We start from the raw sequence: 20376 nt of genomic DNA, 5'->3' as shown, positions 1-20376 counted from the left end.
TCTGAGGCTGAGGCTGGGGATTTAGAGGCTGTCCTGTTGAGTCGGGGCTGAGCTGGCGGTCTGAGGCTGGGGCTTTAGAGGCTGTCCTGTTGAGTCGGGGCTGAGCTGGCGGTCTGAGGCTGGGGATTTAGAGGCTGTCCTGTTGAGTCGGGGCTGAGCTGGTGGTCTGAGGCTGGGGCTTTAGAGGCTGTCCTGTTGAGTCGGGGCTGAGCTGGCGGTCTGAGGCTGGGGCTTTAGAGGCTGTCCTGTTGAGTCGGGGAAGCTGCACAGAAAGAGAGCTCTTGGACATCTACTGTAAAGTCCTCTTGAGTCTTTGACTGATACTGATCAGTATATATGTGGGATGAAACAAGAGGCTGGGGAAAGAATCATTAAAAAGAAGTAGACGGAACAATTCCAGAAGCTGACATGGGGCTGGGATTTGTATTCCCACCAGCCAGAGTGGAGAGAGCTCCCAATACCTGAGACACCTTAGTTAGGGCCCTGCTACTGTGCACCAGTCCTAACAAAGTTTAAATGTAAGCCTCAAAAAGGATTAAACTGATGCCAAGAGACTTAGATACATGCCAGAAGAAAAGTCCAGAAATAACACACAAAAAACAAAAAATATATATATTTTTTAAAAAGTCCAGAACTCCATAAAGGAATGCAATAAAATCTTGTACTCAACAACATAAAGTTCACAATGACTGACATCCAATCAAAGCTTACTAGCAAGCAAAGTGCAAGAAGATGTGACCTATAAGCATGAGAAAAATCAACAACAAAACAGACCTAGAGTTGACAGAGACGATGCAATCAGCAAACAAGGACATTAAAACAGCAATTAGAAATGTTTCATATGCTCCAGAACATAGAAGAAAACATGAATATCAAGAGAGAAATGCAAGAAATGAAAATAACCCAAAGGGATCTTCTGTAGATGAATTACAGAATATGTAAATGAGAAATACACTGGGTAGGATTAGCAGGAGATTCCACATGGCAGAAGAAAAGATCAGTGACTTTGAAGACACGGCAAAAGGAAATAACCAAAATAAAGCACATAGGGAAAAAAAGACAGAAAAAAAAAAAAAAGGCAAAGCATATTGTGGGCCAATAGCATGCTACCTCTCATAATGCGTAAATTGAAGTCTCAAGGGGAAGAGGAAGGAGGAACAAAAAAATGTTTATAAAGAAATAGGCAGGCCGGGCGCAGTGGCTCAAGCCTGTAATCCCAGCACTTTGGGAGGCCGAGACAGGCGGATCATGAGGTCAGGAGATTGAGACCATCCTGGCTAACACGGTGAAACCCCGTCTCTACTAAAAATACAAGAAAATTAGCCGGGCGAGGTGGCGGGCGCCTGTAGTCCCAGCTACTCGGGAGGCTGAGGCAGGAGAATGGCGTGAACCCGGGGGAGCGGAGCTTGCAGTGAGCCGAGATTGCGCCACTGCACTCCAGCCTGGGGCACAGAGCAAGACTCCGTGTCAAAAAAAAAAAAAAAAAAAAAAAAAAAGAAATAGGCAAAAGCTTACCAAATTTGATGAAAGCTATAAACTCATATAAACTATAAACCCAAGCAGCTCAATGAACCAAAGGTGAATATAAAAAGAACCACACCAAGGCACATATAAATCCAGTTGCTACACACCTATCAGGACAGCTAAACTTTTTGAAATTAAAATAAGTGTGGTGGCAATATGAAGCAACTGGCACTCTCTCATACATTCTGATGGGAATGTAAAATGATACAGTCACTTCGAAAAACACTGGGCAGTTTCTAAAAAAGTAAAAATGTACTTACCATATGACCTAGCAGCCTTAATCCTAGGTATTTACCCAAGAAAAATGAAAACACATGCAAACTGTTCTTAGCCCAAATCTGGAAAACCCCAAATGTCCTTCAAATGGTGAACAGACAAACAAACTGTGGTGCAATAAGAATGATAAACTACTGCCACATGCAAAAACATGGATGTCTCTCAAAAACATGACAACTGAAAGAGAGGAGACACAAAAGACTATGTACCCCATGATTTCATTTAAATGACATTCGGGAAAAGGCAAAACTACAATGACAGTGCAGATCAGTGGGTGCCAGGGCTCAGGACAGGCAGGGGGATTGACTGCAGAAGGGCACAGGGGAGCCACGTTGGGCTATCGATAAGAATATGCCACACCTTGACCGTAGGGGTAGTTATGACTGCCCACATTTGCCAAAATTCATGGAATTATATACTTAGAACAGGTCCATGTATTGTGTGTAAATTATACCTCAACAAAGTTAATAAAAAAGAAAATCTCTGCCATCCTGTGGCACAGATCAAAACATTCCTGCAATAGTGCCTCATTTCCAGAACAAGGCCTCTGAAGGGACTTCACTCAAAGGATGGGATCAGACTTCCGGGGCAGAGTCCTTCCCACCTGGCTGCCCCCTCACACAGGAACAGGAGTGAGTCATGTTCCATTTTCAGGTCAATACCCTTACAATGTAACAAGCTGGGGACACAAACTTGACTGCCACTTGTAGGCAGAAAGCCCAACTAAGCCAAGCTTTGCCAACAGGGGCTGCTGACTGATTACCAGGTGACCATTACCAAGAACATCACTCTGTAAGTGGCCACCCCTCCTCCAGCTGGTGAGTATCATCTTCTGGGGCCACATCAGAGTCGTCCCTGCTGCTGGGAGCTGTGTGCCCTCCTCCAATGGGGTGCAGGGAAAAGGCTCTGGGCCTCCGCTGTCAATCTCACTACCACCACTGCCTGTGCAGTGCAGCTTTGGGCTAATGACAACCTTAGTACCTACGCCACATGGGCGGTAGCAGCATAAAAAAACTGAATACTGGTAAAGTGTGTCCAAAAACGCCCAACATTACGTCACCACCGCACTTTGCTTGTCCCTCTATGTAGCACTGAGTACATGGTTTCATGATGATCTGTTTTGGAGGGAGTTGTATTAGAGGAGGGTTCTAAGCACTGGTTCTTGACTCAAAGACAACTAGTTTGAATCGTTGTTCCACCAATCCCAGCTGTGACCTTGAGTAATTTACTTAATTTCACTCAACCTCAAGTTTTCTCATCAGTAAAATAAGGACCTTCACAGTACCTCCCTCCCACAGGCTACCCTCCTCTGAGGGAGCCTCATAGGACTGATGGGCTAAATAAGAGAAGGCAGGTTAAGAGAAAATGTGACTGTGACACCAATGTGACTGTTTGAGCTACTGGATCCAGGCAGACCTAAATCCAGATGTGTGTCTAGGAAGCCAATAGATTCCCTTTATCACTTAAGCTCTTCTGAGTTGTGACTGTCTCTTGTGACTAAAGGTGACCCAACTGACAAAGCCTCTTTCATCAGGCAGGACAAAATGCCATCACCACAGCACTTTCAGGCTCTCTGTCACTTACCTGAGAGTGAGATTCCTTCTGCAAGCCCATAAGGCAGATAAGCAAAAATGATCATCATGCCAAACTCCAAGGAAGGTGTTTTCCTCAAGTCAATATGCTTCAGCACGTAAATGACAACTGTCAAGGAAGGAGAATCGAGGGAGAGTTGATGGGAGATGTGGAGAAGTCACAAAACTGCTGCTTTCCAAATATATGAAGTAAACAGGTACAGAAGATTTTGGAACGTCCCAAGGTTACAGATGAAAATTTGTCATTATGGATTTTTTTCCTTTGTAGGGAGGCTGTTGCTATAAGAAACAAAACACTAAGAAATGTAAATTCCGGAGATAAATGGTGGTGGAAGATGAAAATCAACCTAAGTCAACTCATTTAAAAATGCTGACTTAGAGGGCTGGGGATGTGCTGGGCCATGGCATGAAGCTGGAGCTGCAGACACACCAAGGTCAGTTCACTCTGCCAGGTTCCTCCCAGGGCCATATCACCCCGACTCCTCCAACAACATCAGATGAGATCACTAATGCTACCCATCTTGCTTTCCCCATCAGTTTTGAGTCAAAGACAACTAGTGTGAATTGCTGTTCTAACTGGGGTTCCAGGCCCTGTTGAAGCACAGTCTTTCCTATTCCTGGAGATTTCCAAACTCATGCCCCTGTAAAAGGAGAGAGCCTTGTATATATTGAAGTATCATTCACAACGCCTATACTAGAGCTCACAGTACCCATTTGCTCCACTTCATTTTGATAGATACTTTTTTTTTTTTTTTAAAGAAAAAGATATAGAGGAAAATACTGAAATGAAAATTTTCTTTTCCATTCTGTTTATTGGTACAATATGAGAAGCTGTCAGCCAACTCAATAGAGCCTTTAGACTTCTAGATAAAGGAGTTGATGGGAAAATTCAACAGGATGGCAGAAAAATATGCCTGTAACCAGGCAAAAGAGTCTCTTCCGGCCATCTGTGAAACAAACTGCTCATGGAGGCGGGCCAGGTGGCCATCTCCCTGAGACATAGGCTTAGGCGCGCACCAAAGTGGTCTACTGCCTGTTACTATTTTAAACATAATGAAATTTCTACAGCAATAAAGGTGTCGTTGGCCTTAACAAGACTCTTTCCATCTCCAGCTAGAAAAGCTTATTGGTTGTTAAATAACAAAATCAGTGCAAATAACTCAATGGAACACATTTTGAAAGCCCCTTTTTCAATCCTGGATAAACACTTTCAGTGGGATAAAAATTTTCTCTGTTTAACATTTTATTTTTATTTATGTATTTTTTAGAGACGAGGTCTCACTATATTCCATTGCTCAGGCTGGTCTTGAACTCCTGGGCGAAAGCAATTCTCCAGCCTTAGCCTCTTAAAGTGCTGGGATTACAGGCGTGAGCCACTGCACCTGGTCTATTTGACATTTTCAAAGAAAATTAATTTCTAATTTTCCAAATGTGAAAAGTAAGATGGCAGAAAATGAAAATCATCTGAGTGTGGTTATCATACTCTGGGAACTGAGAGGTCCCCAAAATCATATCTGATATCCAACAGTGTATATGTTTTTTAAACTTTGAAAAGTGACATTCTAAATTTCACATGTTAAATTAAAAAATCCTTGAGTTAGAGTGTTTCTCAAACAAAAACTAAGCAAAAAATCCTCCTTTAAGCAAAACCTTCATCTAAAATTGGCCCCCTTAAAAAACAGGAGAAACTGGCTAGAGACAGAAGCCATCAAGAATAATCTCAACCCTGTATGCTCATCACATTAAAAGGATATTAATGCAGAAATTAAGCCAGTGAGAGTGCCGAGCGCTGCAGAGCCAAAGAACATTTTGAGGAAGTAGTCAAGGGCTTGTAAAAATGTTTGCCACCCACTGACATCTGACATATTTTTTCTTGTTAAACCTTCAGCTGTGCTAGGAAATGAAAGAAAACAGAAGTTAAAATGTTATATATACAAAGGTCTTAGAAATTAACTTAAAACTTATCTCTTGCTTATTCCCTCATTCATTCATTCATTCATTCATACCATCATTCATTCAGTCAGCCAAACGTCTACTGTTCACCTACTTTGTCGCAGGTACTGTTACTTTCTGGGGTTCAGAGATGAGAGCAAAGTTGCTGCCCTTAAGGAGCTCCTCCCTTCAGGCTAACAAGGGAGAAAACAAGATGAACACTAAAGACAATCTGCAGGAAGGGTAGAGGGCTGTAGAAACACAGGATGGGCGGGTAACTAACTCAGACTGGCTGGGCTCAAGGAAGGTGCTTGAGAAAATGTGGGCTGATGCCGGGCGTGGTGGCTCACACCTGTAATCCCAGCACTTTGGGAGGCCGAGGTAAGCGGATCACTTGAGGGCAGGAGTTCAGATCAGCCTGGCCAACATGGTGAAACCCTAACTCTACTAAAAATACAAAAAGTATCCGGGTGTGGTGGCACACGTGTGCCTGTAATCCCAGCTACTCAGGAGGCTGAGGCAGGAGAATTGCTTGAACCCAGGAGGCAGAGGTTGCAGTGAGCCAAGATTGCACCACTACACTCCAGCGTGGGCAACAGAGCAAGACTCTGTCTCAAAAAAATAAAAAATAAAAAAGGCGGGGGGAGGGGTGGGTTTAGATTTGGGATAAAAACGACTTGCCCAGGTGAAGAAATGGGGGAAGGCACCCAGTGAGGGAACAGCATCTGCAAAGGAAGGGAGCCCATGCATATGCAGCCCATTGTAGGAACTTTCAAGTACCAAGATTAATGCAGCTAAAACGTGGCAGGGGGAGTGGTGGGGCGGGGGAGGTGGGGGTGGGACAGTGGCAGGAGGCAAGGTGACAGTAGTGGCAGAGGAACAGGGCACAGCCCGGGAAACGCACTGGTATTTCAGCTTGAAGGCCTCGGAAGTCAATGGGAAGGATTTCAGTACAGAAATCTTGTGATAAAACCTGAAATTGAGGCTACGGCAAGAAGTCAGATTAGAATGGAGCTACCCAAAGAAAAAATGCCCGAGGTTTCAGGCTGAGAGGGAAGATATAGGAGACATTAAGGAGGAAGAAATCAAAGAACTTTCCTTTTACTGTAACAGAACAAAGTAAAATGTCAGATGTTATTAAATTTAATTGTTGGTTTTGTTCTCAAAGGTAAAAGCATTACACCATTAACATGGAGTTATTCTCATTAAATATCCTCCTCCTGTCTCTCAAATCCATCCCCTTTTCTCCCTCCCCTACTGCCCTTTACTACCAGGGATAAGTCTCACTGAGCTCTCTCTCAACATCCTTGTCTTCCTACGGACCAACCCCGTTCTCCACTCAGTGGCCTAAATGATCCCCCTCTTTTTGTTTTTGAGACAGGGTCTCACTCTGTCACCTAGGCAAAGAGCAGTGGCGTGACCTCAGCTCACTGCATCCTCTGCTTCCCGAGGCTCAAGTGATCCTCCCACGTCAGCTCCAGAGTAGCTGAGACCACAGGTACGCATCACCACACTCGGCTAGTTTTTGTATTTTCTGTAAAGATGGGATTTCACCATGTTGCCCAGGCTGGTCTTGAACTCCTGGGCTCAAGCAATTCACTTGCCTCAACATCCCAAAGTGCTAGAAATACAGGGCCTAACTGATCCTTTTCAAAGGCACACCTGATCGGGTTACCAGCCTGTTCAGAACTCAGAGTTTCAGGCCGGGCGCGGTGGCTCAAGCCTGTAATCCCAGCACTTTGGGAGGCCGAGACGGGTGGATCACGAGGTCAGGAGATCGAGACCATCCTGGCTAACACAGTGAAACCCCGTCTCCACTAAAAAATACAAAAAACTAGCCGGGCAAAGTGGCGGGTGCCTGTAGTCCCAGCTACTCGGGAGGCTGAGGCAGGAGAATGGCGTGAACCTGGGAGGCGGAGCTTGCAGTGAGCTGAGATCCGGCCACGGCACTCCAGCCTGGGCGACAGAGCAAGACTCTGTCTCAAAAAAAAAAAAAGAACTCAGAGTTTCCTGACATCACCAGGAAGCCCAGTCTTAGTCTGACCTGGCTCCCACCTGCCATACCTCTCTGACCTTACCTCCTCCTCCCCAGATCTAAACATCTGGGCCACACTGTCACTAGCACCTCCCAGGTGGTCACCATTCACCTTTCCCTGCCCCAGCTAACTCCCTATTCATCCCTCAGAACCCAGGATCAGTGCCACTCCCTCAGGGACACCTGCCCTGATCCCTTCACGCAGGCCTGCCCATGTAACGTTTGTCATGGCGCCTGACTTCTCCTTCACAGCATGGGAAACTGTAGTGCCTCATTCCACGAGGATGAAGCCTGTGTCCATCTTGTTTGCTGCCTTATGTCCGGGGCTTAAAGCAGAGCCTCGCACACAAAAGACAGTCAATACCTTTTTATTGACTCAGCAAATGAAACAAAGAATACTCAACAGTAATACTCAGCTTCATCAATCACCATGTCATGAATTGGTATCGTATTATTATTATTATTATTATTATTATTATTATTGAGATGGAGTCTCGCTCTGTTGCTCAGGCTGGAGTGCAGTGGTGCAATCTCGACTCACTGCAACCTCTGCCTCCAGGTTCAAGCGATTCTCCTGCATCAGCCTCTCAAGTAGCTGGGATTACAGATACGCACCACCACATCCAACGACTTTTTTTTTTTTTTTTTGTATTTTTAGTAGAGATGGGGTTTCACCATATTGGCCAGGCTGGTGTGGAGCTCCTAACCTCAAGTGACCCGCCTGCCTTGGCCTCCCAAAATGCTGGGATTACAGACAGGAGCCACCGTGCCAGGCCCCAGGATTGGTATCATTTTAAAGCAGAGTTAAGATGAAAAGGTAGCTTGGTCAAATAACCTCAGAAAGCCTTTCGAGGAAATTTACAGCACAAAATAACATAATTAAGGTCTGACACGTCTTGCAAAAAAGAAATCTAACTTTCTTCATGTGAAAGCTTTGCAGACTCATCTGAACACACAATCTCCCCAATCCCCCTTCTTTCTAGCAGATCACAGGTTAACATCCCACCTTGAAGAATGTGGCAGCCAACAAGGGCTCATACTGGAAAAGTGCTTTTGAAGGCCATGATCACCCGCAGTTCCCAAAAATGGATCTGCAGGCCACACACATACAGTGCCCGGCCTCAGCCCACGTCTCTACCATGGCAGGCACCCAGGCTGGTTTCACTGCTTTCTTTTTATACAGAGTAGCCTGAGGCCCAAAGAGAGTGAGTCACGGGGTAAGGTCACACAAAGGGTTAACAGCAGATCCAGGACTGAGGCAATGGTTTCTGAACTCCAGGTAATGAAAGTAGAATTTGGACTCTTTCTGGCCTAGTAATTTTCTATGTTTTGTTTCTTAAGGTCATGTTTCTCATACCTTAAATAATAAAAGGGAGTATTGCTTCAGGGTCCATTTCATGAGCTTAAACTGTAGCTGGAGAAAACAAAAGGTTTCCTCTATAGCAGTGACTTTAAGAACACACTATCATAGCAACGAATCAAAGTTGAAAATGAATTCAAGTTACTGAAGAAACAGAAGACATTTGCTTTCCGGCACTCATGAAGGTAACAACACTAAAAAGGGGGTAATTCATTCACATATTCAGTTGCAAAGATAAATGTGTCAGCTCACTTTGGAGATGATCGTTTATGAAGCATACCTCTTCAAAACCAGATTTGATTCTAGCTGATAACCAAGGAAAAGTGACAACAGCTCCCAGAAGCATATTTTCTTTTGAACTAAAAAAAAAAAAAAAAAAAAAGGGCAGGGGAAGTCTGACATGCCCCTTTTCTCTCTCTTCTGTCTGAAAATGAGCCTCCCAGGTCTGGCTCACAAGACATTCCTTCTGAAAAGCCTTCCTCATATCCTTAATGGTCTGGTCATTGAGCCCCTCCGGCTTACAGCACCATGTTCACTTCTCTATGGGCATCTTTTGCCCATCATGGACCGAGTTCATCAAATCCACCTGGCTCTCAGCAGTATCTGGCACATAAAGGTCCCTCACCAAATGCTGATGGCAGATGACCAGCCGTGGCTGGAGAGTTCATGAGGCTGATTCTCCAGTCAGCTTGGGTCTCAGCAGTGGCAGTGCTGCTGGTGGAGGGAGGCGGCCGGAAACTATACATGCATGCTCCACAGATCCAGCCGTGGGAACTGTTATCATAGGCGATCTTGGGATTCTTTTTTTTTTTGAGATGGAGTCTCACTCTGTTGCTCTGGCTGGAGTGCAGTGGTGTGATCTCAGCTCACTGCAACCTCCACCTCCCAGGTTCAAGAGATTCTCCTGCCTCAGCCTCCCAAGTAGACAAGATTACAGGGACCCACCACCATGCCCGGCTAATTTTTATATTATTAGTAGAGATAGGGTTTCACCATGTTGGCCAGGCTGGTCTCAAACTCCTGACCTCAGGTGATCCACGGGCCTTGGCCTTCCAAAGTGCTGGGATCACAGGCATGAGCCACTGTGCCCAGACCAATCTTGGGTTTCCAAAGCACTTTTCCAGGAAGAACCTCTGGCTACAGACAATGACTCCATCATTTCCCATCTTAAATAGAAAAAGTCTCCTAATCTTTGGCTTTTATAACAGAACTGGAAAAGCTCAGAAAAGATCCTACCTCTGAAAAATTATTTTTCTTTAAAAAAATCAGAGACAAAGCAATTGAGTTTAGCTCCCAATGCATAAAAATAACTCATGATGTCACCTCCAAGTTGGACAAAATTCCTTGTCACAAATGTTCAATATGTGTAGCCAGGATACGAGATAAAAGTAAAAACCAGAACGCTAAGCAGCTTTCAGAGTAGATCTTAAATAAGAAAAAATATTACTATCGGATTTTTTAAAGGTCTTGCAGCATGCTGTATGATAATATCCTAATAAAGCTATAGAAATTTCTGCCAAGAGAAACATGAAAAAGCCAATAGTAGGAAATTGGTTAAGTAGATCACAGTAAACCCAGAAAAAGGAATACTCCGTAACCAGTAAAATGATGTTCCAGAAGACTGTTTTATCAACTGTGTTCAATGGAAAATAGAATACAGTATTTGGGGTATAAGCCTATTTAAATAAAATGTATATATATTTACACCAAATTGTTAACTATATCTCTAGGTAGTAGCAATGTGTGTGATATTTCTCCCTTTTTTGCTTGTGTATTTCCTAAATTTTATAAGAATATATGTACTACACTTAGAATAACAAAAACACTTCTAAGTTTGGTTTTTTTTTAAGGCCTGTTGAGCATCTCTTGCCATCAGGCAGTATTTGGTAAGCTCCTCCTGCAAAGGAAGGGCAAAAACAGGGCAAAAACTGAGCAAACATGGTGAAAACAATAACTGGGGCAGGGAAAGAAAAGGAAAGGATGTCACGTTACCTGATGCTGGATGATTTTCTCGTAGTATCTTTTCTTTTCTTTTTTTTTTTTGACACAGAGTCTCACTCTGACGCCCAGGCTGGAGTGCAGGGGCGTGAGTTTGGCTCACTTCAACCTCTGCCTCCCAGGTTCAAGCGATTCTCCTGCCTCAGCCTCTCGAGTAGCTGGGATTACAGGTGTGAGCCACCACGCCTGGCTAATTTTTGTATTTTTAGTAGATATGGGGTTTCACCATGTTGACCAGGCTGGTCTTGAACTCTTGGCCTCAAGTGATCTATCTGCCTCAGCTTCCCAAAGTGATGGGATTACAGGCGTGAGCCACTGTGCCCGGCCCTGTAATATCTTATTTAACTATTCAGTCCTCAATTTTAGTCCTAGGCTGAGGCATTTTATTCCAACATAAAAATTCTGAATATAGTCTATAAAAAAACTTTTAAGAAAATGCCAACTACACAGAGTGGTTATGCTTTAGCAAAGGCAGTAAGTCAGTATTCAGCTAAATGGAAATTCTATTATCTAACAGAACACAGTCTGGCCTCTAACGTTCTCTTAGCTCATTTTTGATACACTATCCAGGGCTCTTTTCTCCACTTGCTTTGGAGTTTTTTGCAGGGAGGTGGGAGAATGGGGTCTTGCTATGTTGTCCAGACTGAGCTCAAACATCTGGGTTCAAATGATCCTCTAACCTCAGCCTTTGGAGTAGCTGGAATTACAGGCATGAGCCACCATGCCTGGCTTCCTTCAACTGCTTTGTCTGTGCCTTTTCTGTGTTTTGGCAAAATTGTTTGGGTTTCTTGACTGCATGTTAACAACCACCAAAAAATGCAGAGTTCAAGGAAATATCCCTGCATCAGAAAAATATATTTGAGATTATCTTAAATGCATTTCCTTTTCCCAATGATTTTGTTTTGTTTTGTTTTTAAGACAGGGTCTCACTCTGTTGCCCAGGTTGGACTGCAATGGCTCCATCATAGCTCAGGCATGTGATATGACACCCAGCTAAAATTTTTTTTCTTTTTTTTTTTTTTTTTTTGAGACGGAGTCTCGCTCTGTCACCAGGCTGGAATCCAGTGGTGTGATCTCAGCTCACTGTAACCTCCGCCTCCCAGTTTCAAGTGATTCTCCTGCCTCAGCCTCCGGAGTAGCTGCGATTACAGGCACCTGCCACCATGCCCAGCTAATTTTTGTATTTTTAGTAGAAACAGGGTTTCACCATGTTGGCCAGGCTGGTCTTGAACTCCTGACCTCAGAGGATCCACCCACCTCGGCCTTCCAAAGTGCTGGGATTACAGGACTGAGCCACTGCGCCTGGCCCCCAATGACTTCTTGACATTTTATTATTCATCATTAACTTCTCAGATCCCATCAATTAGGGCAGTAATACCAACAACTATTTGAAAACAAATTGCAGTTTCCAAAGCAGCGTTTACACAATAGCATCTTAAGGCAGGGCACCTATCCACATTCCTACCTTATTTTAAAGTTGTGAAAAGGAAGGTGACATGCAACAGCTAGTGCGGCCTCTGTCTACTCCTTTTGTCTCCAATGATGTTGCCTGAACATTGACCCCTCAACAGGCCACTTCATCATATCTGGGGAACTTATTAAAAACCCATGGTCTTGGGACTCACCCCAGACCAAATGAATCAGAAGGCTCTGAGGGTGGGGCCGAGGAATGTCACACTTAATAAGCACCCTCAGTGATGTTGAGAACCTGGGCTCAGAAACTGCTACTAAAAGGTAGGCCAAAAAAGGTGGGCACAGCCAGGAGCAATGGTTCACACCTATAATCCCAGCACCTTGGGAGGCTGAGGTGGGCAAACTGCTTGAGCCCAGGGGTTCAAGACCAGCCTGGGCAACATGGTGAAACCCTGTCTCTACAAAAACTTTTTTAAAAATTAGCTGGGCATGGTGGCAGGTGCCTGTAAGTCCCAGCTACTCGGGAGGCTGAGGTGGGAGGATCACTTGAACCCAGGAGGTTGAGGCTGCGGTGAGCTGTGATGGAGCCACTGCACTCCAGCTTGGGTGACAGAGCGAGACCCTGTCTCAAAAAAAAAAGGGGGACTCTGCTCTTTTAACCACCCCTGGAACCTGACCATATTCTTGCAGCACATCAAGGCTTGTCAGGACAGAAAGATGGAGAAAGACAGTGGGTGAACTGATCACCCAGAGGACAAGCAACTGTACACATGCTGCGGGGAAATATCTGCCCCTTCATTACAAGGATCTTTAGTTCTGTCACATGAACAAAGTCTGTTCTCTGCCCCATACTTACTTGGTCAGAACAATGGAGACTGCATCGTTGAGAATACTTTCTCCAAAGACCAGCATGTTGAGCACTGGGTCCACATGAAGTGCATTGAAAATAGCAATAGTGGCCACTGGATCAACAGCAGATATTAGGGAGCCAAACGCAAAACTGTAAGAGACAGAGGGAAGGGGAGATTCTGTAATGTGTGTCACCCAGTCCACATATTAAAGCATTAAAGTCAAAGGCCATATTTAACAGAAAGCAAAACTACACACTAGAGCTGAAGTAACTATAGAAGGTAGCATATTTTTTCCCACTTATCTGCTGTTGACATTGTGGGTGGAGTGTGAAAGGCCCACTCTAAGTTGAGTTGTTAGGAATGGCCTGGTTTTCTACTGTCAACACAGAGACTTGACTTTGACCAATGACGGAAGAGAGACTTTTGCTTAGATATATTTATTATATACCGCCCAGTTCCACAGGTCAGAGCAGCTGGAGTCAAATGGCCCATGAACTCCTGCATCTGACCTCTGCTCTGCCCCTTGCCACCAGCCCCTTGGAGTGCTGTCTGTGACCAATCCCAGCCTGCACTCAGATTTGCAACATCTAAGAAAGTGTCAAAAACCAGGAGTAACCCCAGTGTGCTTTGGGGGTGAGTGGCGTGGACAGCCGATAGAAACACTGAGGCCATCTCCTAACTGGGCCAGTGACCTCACTGACAGTCCCCGTGAAGAGCTTATCACCCCCAGCAGATATGTGCTGATTGTCTAACATGTTTCAGGCATGGAGGCTACCACGGCCGGCACTGTTCTAAGCATGTCACATACGGTGACTCAACAATCCAGTCAGTGACTGTATGAGAGACTGCTACTACTGCCCCGATGACAGAGGAGAAAACCGAGGGACAACGGGATGATGAAGTAACTTGTTCAAGGTCACTCAGCTAACAAGTGGCAGAGCCAGGCTATCTGCCCAGAGTTGGTACTCCTCCCCCCAATAGTAGATACAGCAATACCTAGAGATGAAGGCAAATTCAGACAACAGCAAGTGTGACCCGGGAAATCAATTGAGGTGACGTGAGAAGGTGGGGTGTGGGTGTGGGTGTGCGTGTGGGAGCCACTTAGATGCGGGGGTTCTGGAGAGGCCTCTCTGAAAGGATGACACATGTAAGCAAGAACCTACATGTTAAGCAGCAGTTGGCCAGGCCAAGAGCTGCAGGCAGAGGTGACAGCAAGTGACTCCTGAGGTGAGAGAAAGCCTGCTGCCTGAGGAACAGAAGGAAGGTGCGTGTGGTGGCGGGGGTGGGGCGAGTGGCAGGAGCCATAGGAAGCTGGCAAGGGAGGCAGGACCAGCTCCCTCAAGGGGCCTCGTGGGCCACATGAGCCTGGACAATTCACTCTCCCTGCCCTTTGGTGATTTTCCCACAAGCCTCTGTGCCATGCCTGGTGCAACTTTCTTTCCAGGGCAGCAGAATGGTGGGTCTGCCCCCTTCCACAACACCAGCCAAAACATGGAGCCCCCAAGGGCCAGTCTGTGTCAGTCATTAGCCAGAGACGACTGCCTGAGCACTATACTCCAGCCTCAGTGAAGTGCAGGCCCAGCCCAGGCTCCCAGGTTCCCAGCCTGTGTCAGTCATTAGCCAGAGATGACCCACCCTCACCAAGCCTGGGTCTAGGGGGAAGAGGATGCTCGGCCTGAGCAGCCTTCGATGGGTGATCTTTTGGCTGCAGGGTCAGGGAGAGGAGAGCTGACTGAGGAAATGCCTGGCTGCCTTGCCAGGTACAGGTCTCTTCAGAAGTCAATTATTTGGCCTCTGGTTTCCATGGTAGCTGCCTGTGAATGTGATTCATGTGCATTAAACCAGAGTGCCTCCGGATCCCAGGCTGAGGATTCAGTTCCCAGACTTTGCCTGTCCTCACAGAGGTCATCACAGGCCTGTGAGCTCCAAGGAAGTAGACGCTGGGTTTTCATCATGGGTGAATTCCCAGGGTCTGTACTGGGTATGGCCCAGAGACACTTGCAGAAGGCAAGCAGGCAGGCAGGCGGGAAAAAGGAAGGGAAGCAGGAAAGGGAAGGTAACTCCACTAAACAACTGCCCATCTGGGAGATCCTGTTTTGTTGGTAGCTGGTCCCCAGGCCCGTGCACCACAACCCAGACAGAGCTTCTGGTTGCTCTTTTATTCCCACTCTCATCAACCACAGCCATATCACCAGAGGCCATGAAGGAAGGAGGACAATGTCTAAAAAGTGTATCCTGGGCCAGGCACAGTGGCTCACGTCTGTAATCCCAACACTTTGGGAGGCTGAGGTGGGAGGATGGCTTGAGCTCAGGAGTTCAGGACCAGCCTGGGCAATACAGAGAACCCCACCTCCACACACACAAATTAGCTGGAAGTGGTACCACACACCTGTAGTCCGAGCTACTCGGGAGGCTGAGGCAGGAGGATAGCTTGAGCTCAGGAGTTTGAGACTACAGCGAGCTGTGATCATGCCACTATACTCCAGCCTCAGCGACGTGCAGGCCCAGCCCAGGCTCCCAGGTTCCCTGTCCTATGACTCTCCTACCCCTGCAGGATATACTTTTTATTTTATTTTTTTAAAAATTTGTTTATGGGTATTCATTGTACAATGCTTCACCTTTTCTGTATGTTTAAAATGTTTCATAGTGAAAGGTTGGGGCAACGTTCATCTTACGTAAGTCGAATGATGTCTCATGTGTCCCTAAAATGTATAAAACCAAACTGCTCTGACCATCTTGGGTACATGTCATCAGAACCTCCTGAGGCTGTGTCACGGGTGCGTGTCCTCAACCTTGGCAAAATAAACTTTCTAAATTAACTGAAAAAACAAAACAAACAAAAGGTTGGGGGAAATGCTTTGTATAAATCACGTTACACATTTAGTTTGCTTGGGAATCTAAATTGAGGCAGAGTATTTCTGACAGTGAAGATGAAAAGTCTGAAATACAAACTGTTCAATCATTGAGAGGTCTGTATGGAAAGAGGATCACTTCACCTGGCTGTCAGCTGTTCCACTTCACTTCTTTAGGACCTCGCCTTTTAAATGCCAGAAGTTCAACTTAAAAATGTACTTTCTTTATTCCATAACCCCAAAAGATAGCAACATCAACAAAATGAAAAAGAAATGGACAAAGGCAGTGAAATAATTCAGGATCTCTAAGAGTGAAATCTCTCTCCAGCAAGGTATCATCAGAACAAAACGAAACTGTGCAACAAAGTTACTTTTGTGTTTTCTACAGTGCAGAGGTTGCAAAAGATAGTCTGTGGCTCTCATGTTTGATCTGCATGGTGTTTGTGAAAAATTGAGCAAGTTGTCAACATTTGAAAACTGGAAAATTCCCTACAAAAATCTAGAAACCTAGCCTCGTTTTGAAAGAAAAATTATTTAAAATAGCCACCAATTCTGGGCCCAGATTTCCACATGGTAATCATGAGTTGGCACTGAGAAGTGGCTGTCCCTTCATACAGGGTGTGTTCTCCCACTGGCTGCTGCCCCACCGCTAGACTCACAGCTGGCCAGCTTCCCTCTCTTAAGTGCTCTGCCAGGCCCTGCAGCTGTGCGGGTTTGCGACCCCAGAGCAGTCCCCATCCGTGGGACTGTCACTTTCTAACAGCCAAGGAAGCTTCTGCACATGGAGAGGAAAACACTACCTGGCTCTAAGTCAGTGTGTCTACAGGGCAATTATTTTCCTGTCCTTCACCTAAACATTCCAACCACTGATTCAATTCAACTTCACAGGAAGTTATCCAGCATTGTCTGTATCTCTAACCAGCTGTCCCCAAAACAAGTGGAAGATTTGAATACTGTGATACCTTCCTTTACTGGGCATTTCTTTTTATTTGCAAAACACCTACCAAACACAGGACATCAGTTCTGCTTTATTTCCAGCTCCCATGGAATAGGACTACTTGTTTATGTATCAAAACTGTCTTTCAACATAAGCTCCAAAATTGTTGTCCTGGGCTGGGGTGGGTGGTGAGTGGAGGTGGAAATAGGATTGGACTTGTTATCAGAGACACAGTTTCCATGAAAAGGGTTCCCAGATTCTAGTCCTAAGTTGCTAAACTGCTGCTAAATCCTGAAAGCTCTGACTGGCCAGATGGCAAGGATCTGGGGACGAACATGTGGCCCTGCTGCCCAGCTCCTCAGCCATGCTGCAAGACCAAACACAGACACACTGAGCAAGGCTGTCTACTCTCAGAAGGGGGAATCCAGATGATGCTCTGCATGGGTGCTTTTTCAGCACTAGATCTGGTACCTTCTGAGAGACACCTGCCTCAACCTAGTGAGGCTGCTTCTCACTATGCAATTCTGGGAATTTCTGGACAGGGCTCATGGGACGTGCTCACGGGAGTGGCTTCAGATGGAAGGGCTTTCCACAATATCCACAACAGAGGTCTTGGCCCTGCTTCCCCCACCGCAGGTTTGGTGGCAATCCTAGAGGAAAGTTTCTCCGTCACTCCCCGGTCCATCTCTAAACTATCAAGAAGACAACTTTTTGTTATGGCGACTGAAGTCTTGGAAATAATAAGAAGACAATGGTACAGTGTATGTGTGCACATGGGCAGGGCAGTTAGCTGAGCAGAGTTACTCCCTCCCAAGCTTAAACTATATCATTCCAATCAGCAATGCCCGACTAGGGATCTTCAAAAGTCTTTAGTATAGTTTTGATTCATTTCAGAGATACAAATCAATTCAGAGTAAGATTCTATGGCAGAAATCCTTACCAAAAATAAATACACAGAGAGAGAATAGAACAGTACCACACCCAGGAAGCAATGTGGAGAAAAATTTCCCCTGTCTGAAAAGCAGTCGCATGGGTGTTACAGTATGAAGGATTTACCTGTCTGTCATGTTGAGTTTAGAGATTACATCAGCCTGTAAAATAAAACACACAAACACACAGACACAAAAAAAACCCCTGGAGAACAGCCAAGAAGATTTAAATGTCCATTAGTGCTTTGTTAAAACTAATAAGGACATTAATCTTCAGTTCCCAAACCACTTGAAAAATAAAGAAGGCTCCTAAGCTTTAGTTGAAACATGCATTCCATCAGTATGCAATGAAAGTATGGAAAAGAATGCTACATTCTTCAAGCCCAATTAACTGTAGTTTCCTTAAGTTTATTCTTATTTAATACTAGAAACTGAGCAATGAAGAAAGCTGCATGACAGACAGATTTACTCTGGTGCCATCAAAGCTGCAATATAGGTGAAAATTCGATGGAATGGGCTTTGGCTATCGAGAGAAGAAAGCAGCTGACATGTGTTAAAGAAATCTGCCTGTCACCCAGACACCTGACCCTCAACTTAATTTTCAGAACTGGGACAGGCAAACTTTCTGCAACTGACAATAAAGGAAAAGAATGTGACATGCATGGACATGCACAGTACAAAACTACAGATACTACCTTCCTAGGGATGTTTGGTCTAAATTAATTTGAATTAATTTGAAGTCTAAAGTAGAGACCATCCAACTGATGTCACTGGGAAGTGGTTTAGCAATTGTGGAAAATCCAGAGTATATAATTCTACAGGTAGACAGCTTAGAATTGAGTGAACAGATTCAGAATCACCTTTGATTTTATTATTTCTCCAATGCCAGCAGAAAAGCACATCTCTGATTTTTAAAATGCAAATTTTTATCAAAAAACAGCATTCAATCCCAATTCAGTCTACCTGACAACTGTTTGAAGTTCTTGATGGCATATATTTGGCTTTATTTTTAGATATTCTAATTTAAGACAGTATTGGTTTGCAAATAAAATAAATACTTTGGGGGGGGATTATGGAAAAGATTTACTCAATTCCAGATACCAAAGGTCTTGCAGGACACTTTGAAACAATTTAGCATGCCTCTACTGTGCCTCATATGAAGCTAGGATTTCCTTCCAGAAGGAATTTACCCTAAGGGTGAAACCCAGGCCCCACCAAGTGGCCCCATTTCACCTTCCCACCTCCCTGCACTAGCTCTAAGAATGTAAGACTTTCAAAGTGTTTCAAAGATGATTTTCTTACCTGACCCAGAAAATAAATTCCTCCACCTACTACAAAAGCAGATATTGCCGTCCCAAAAACAGCAAACAGGGTGATGGAACCAATATTTTGAAAGAAGTTACCCTGTTTGAAAGAGCAGAAATCAGGGAAACGATTAGAAAAGCCATTCCTGTCAGTGAAGTCATGGCCTGCACACCTGGCCCTCTCGGCTGACTTGACTCTCTGTGAAAGGTACCACTGCCCATCCTGTGTGGCAAGCTGGGAGCCTGGGAGTCTTCCTGCACCCCCGCACCTACTGCAGTGTCCCGTCACTCACATCATCTTTCATCTGGAACACTGCAGAGCTTCACACAAGTCTCCTCAACCCCTCCGGGCCCCTTTCCCTCCACTCTCCAGTCCTTCCAGAATGGTCCTCCCAAAAGACAAATCTGATTGTACTGCCTTCACCTGGACCCCTACTTCCACTTAAAATGCAGCTAGCCCCCACCCTGGATGACTCGACCCCTGGGGAGGCCTCTGGGCTCATCTGGCACCATGCTCGCCTTTGTTCTCTGGGTTCCAGTCCCACTGGTGGCTTCGAGCGGGTTGTGCTCCCTCTTTGCTTGTTAAGCTTTCATCATCCCAAGATCTCGGGACATTTCAACTCTTCCTGATCCCTCAGCCAGCTCCCAGCTCAGATCCTAGTCTATGCTCTCAGTGCACAGTCACCCTCCCTTGTAGTGGTTGACAAGACTGCAATTTTGCACTTATTTATGTAACTGATGTCTGATTTTCCCATGAGGCTGCAGGCTCATTCTGGGCAATGACCACATCTGCTTTTGCACAACACAGTCCCTGACATAATGTCCCTCAGATGGAGGATGCCCAACAGACAGGCACTGACGGAATTAACTGTGTTTCACGTCCAAAGTCCACACAATTAGGATACCAAGATACACTATCAGATATTCCTTTTTCCTGGCCAGGTCTTTTAAACAATTTTACTTCACTCTGTTAGTATCATCATTAACTATGACAGATAAAATGTTTCTATCTATACTTCACACCATTTAAGAAAAAATATTCAAGTCCAAGCAGCATGGTAACATCTTTCAAATTTCCATAAAATTAAGGAAATTAAGCTAGTTATCATAACCCTGTAGACTCCACTTAGGAGTTACCAAGAGGCTTTAATCACTCCCGATTGTGGGTGTGAACAAGATTCTTGTTTTCAGCTCAGAAATCGCCAAACCAGGGACATTAGGACCTGCTATTTTAAAGCCCACTCATGAAAGAGTGTCCTCAGCTGAACACTGACTGCCCCACTAAGCCTACCTCCTAGAAGCTGCAATTTTGACTTGGCTGCCTATAATTTGACACTCAATTCCTTTATTTGGCATATCAATCTTTACTGCAC

At 45.0% G+C, this 20376-nt stretch overlaps 1 protein-coding gene across 23 annotated transcripts in view; it reads right to left on the bottom strand.

The window, feature by feature from the left end:
- The window catches only part of SLC9A8 (solute carrier family 9 member A8), an 82080-nt gene that overhangs the window by 26094 nt on the left and 35610 nt on the right, over nt 1–20376 (bottom strand). For 11 of the 23 annotated variants that reach the window (XR_012419536.1, XR_006689926.2, XR_006689927.2 and 8 more), the window contains 5 exons: nt 19002–19103; nt 17827–17861; nt 12987–13130; nt 5147–5285; nt 3385–3490 (listed from right to left, as the gene is read on the bottom strand). Coding sequence is in view for 16 of the 23 variants with exons in the window: in XM_074005530.1 (XP_073861631.1) it covers nt 3385–3490; nt 5147–5285; nt 12987–13130; nt 17827–17861; nt 19002–19103 (526 nt within the window). In the remaining 7 variants the exon portion in view is untranslated. Of the gene's footprint in view, nt 1–3384; nt 3502–5146; nt 5286–12986; nt 13131–17826; nt 17905–19001; nt 19104–19522; nt 19706–20376 lie in introns of those variants that run through there. The other 12 variants (XR_012419538.1, XM_074005533.1, XM_074005539.1 and 9 more) reach the window with 6 other exon arrangements.

Source organism: Macaca fascicularis, chromosome 10, assembly GCF_037993035.2.
Source record: "Macaca fascicularis isolate 582-1 chromosome 10, T2T-MFA8v1.1".
Classification (NCBI taxonomy): domain Eukaryota; kingdom Metazoa; phylum Chordata; class Mammalia; order Primates; family Cercopithecidae; genus Macaca; species Macaca fascicularis.
This window is presented reverse-complemented; position numbering and strand designations above follow the sequence as displayed.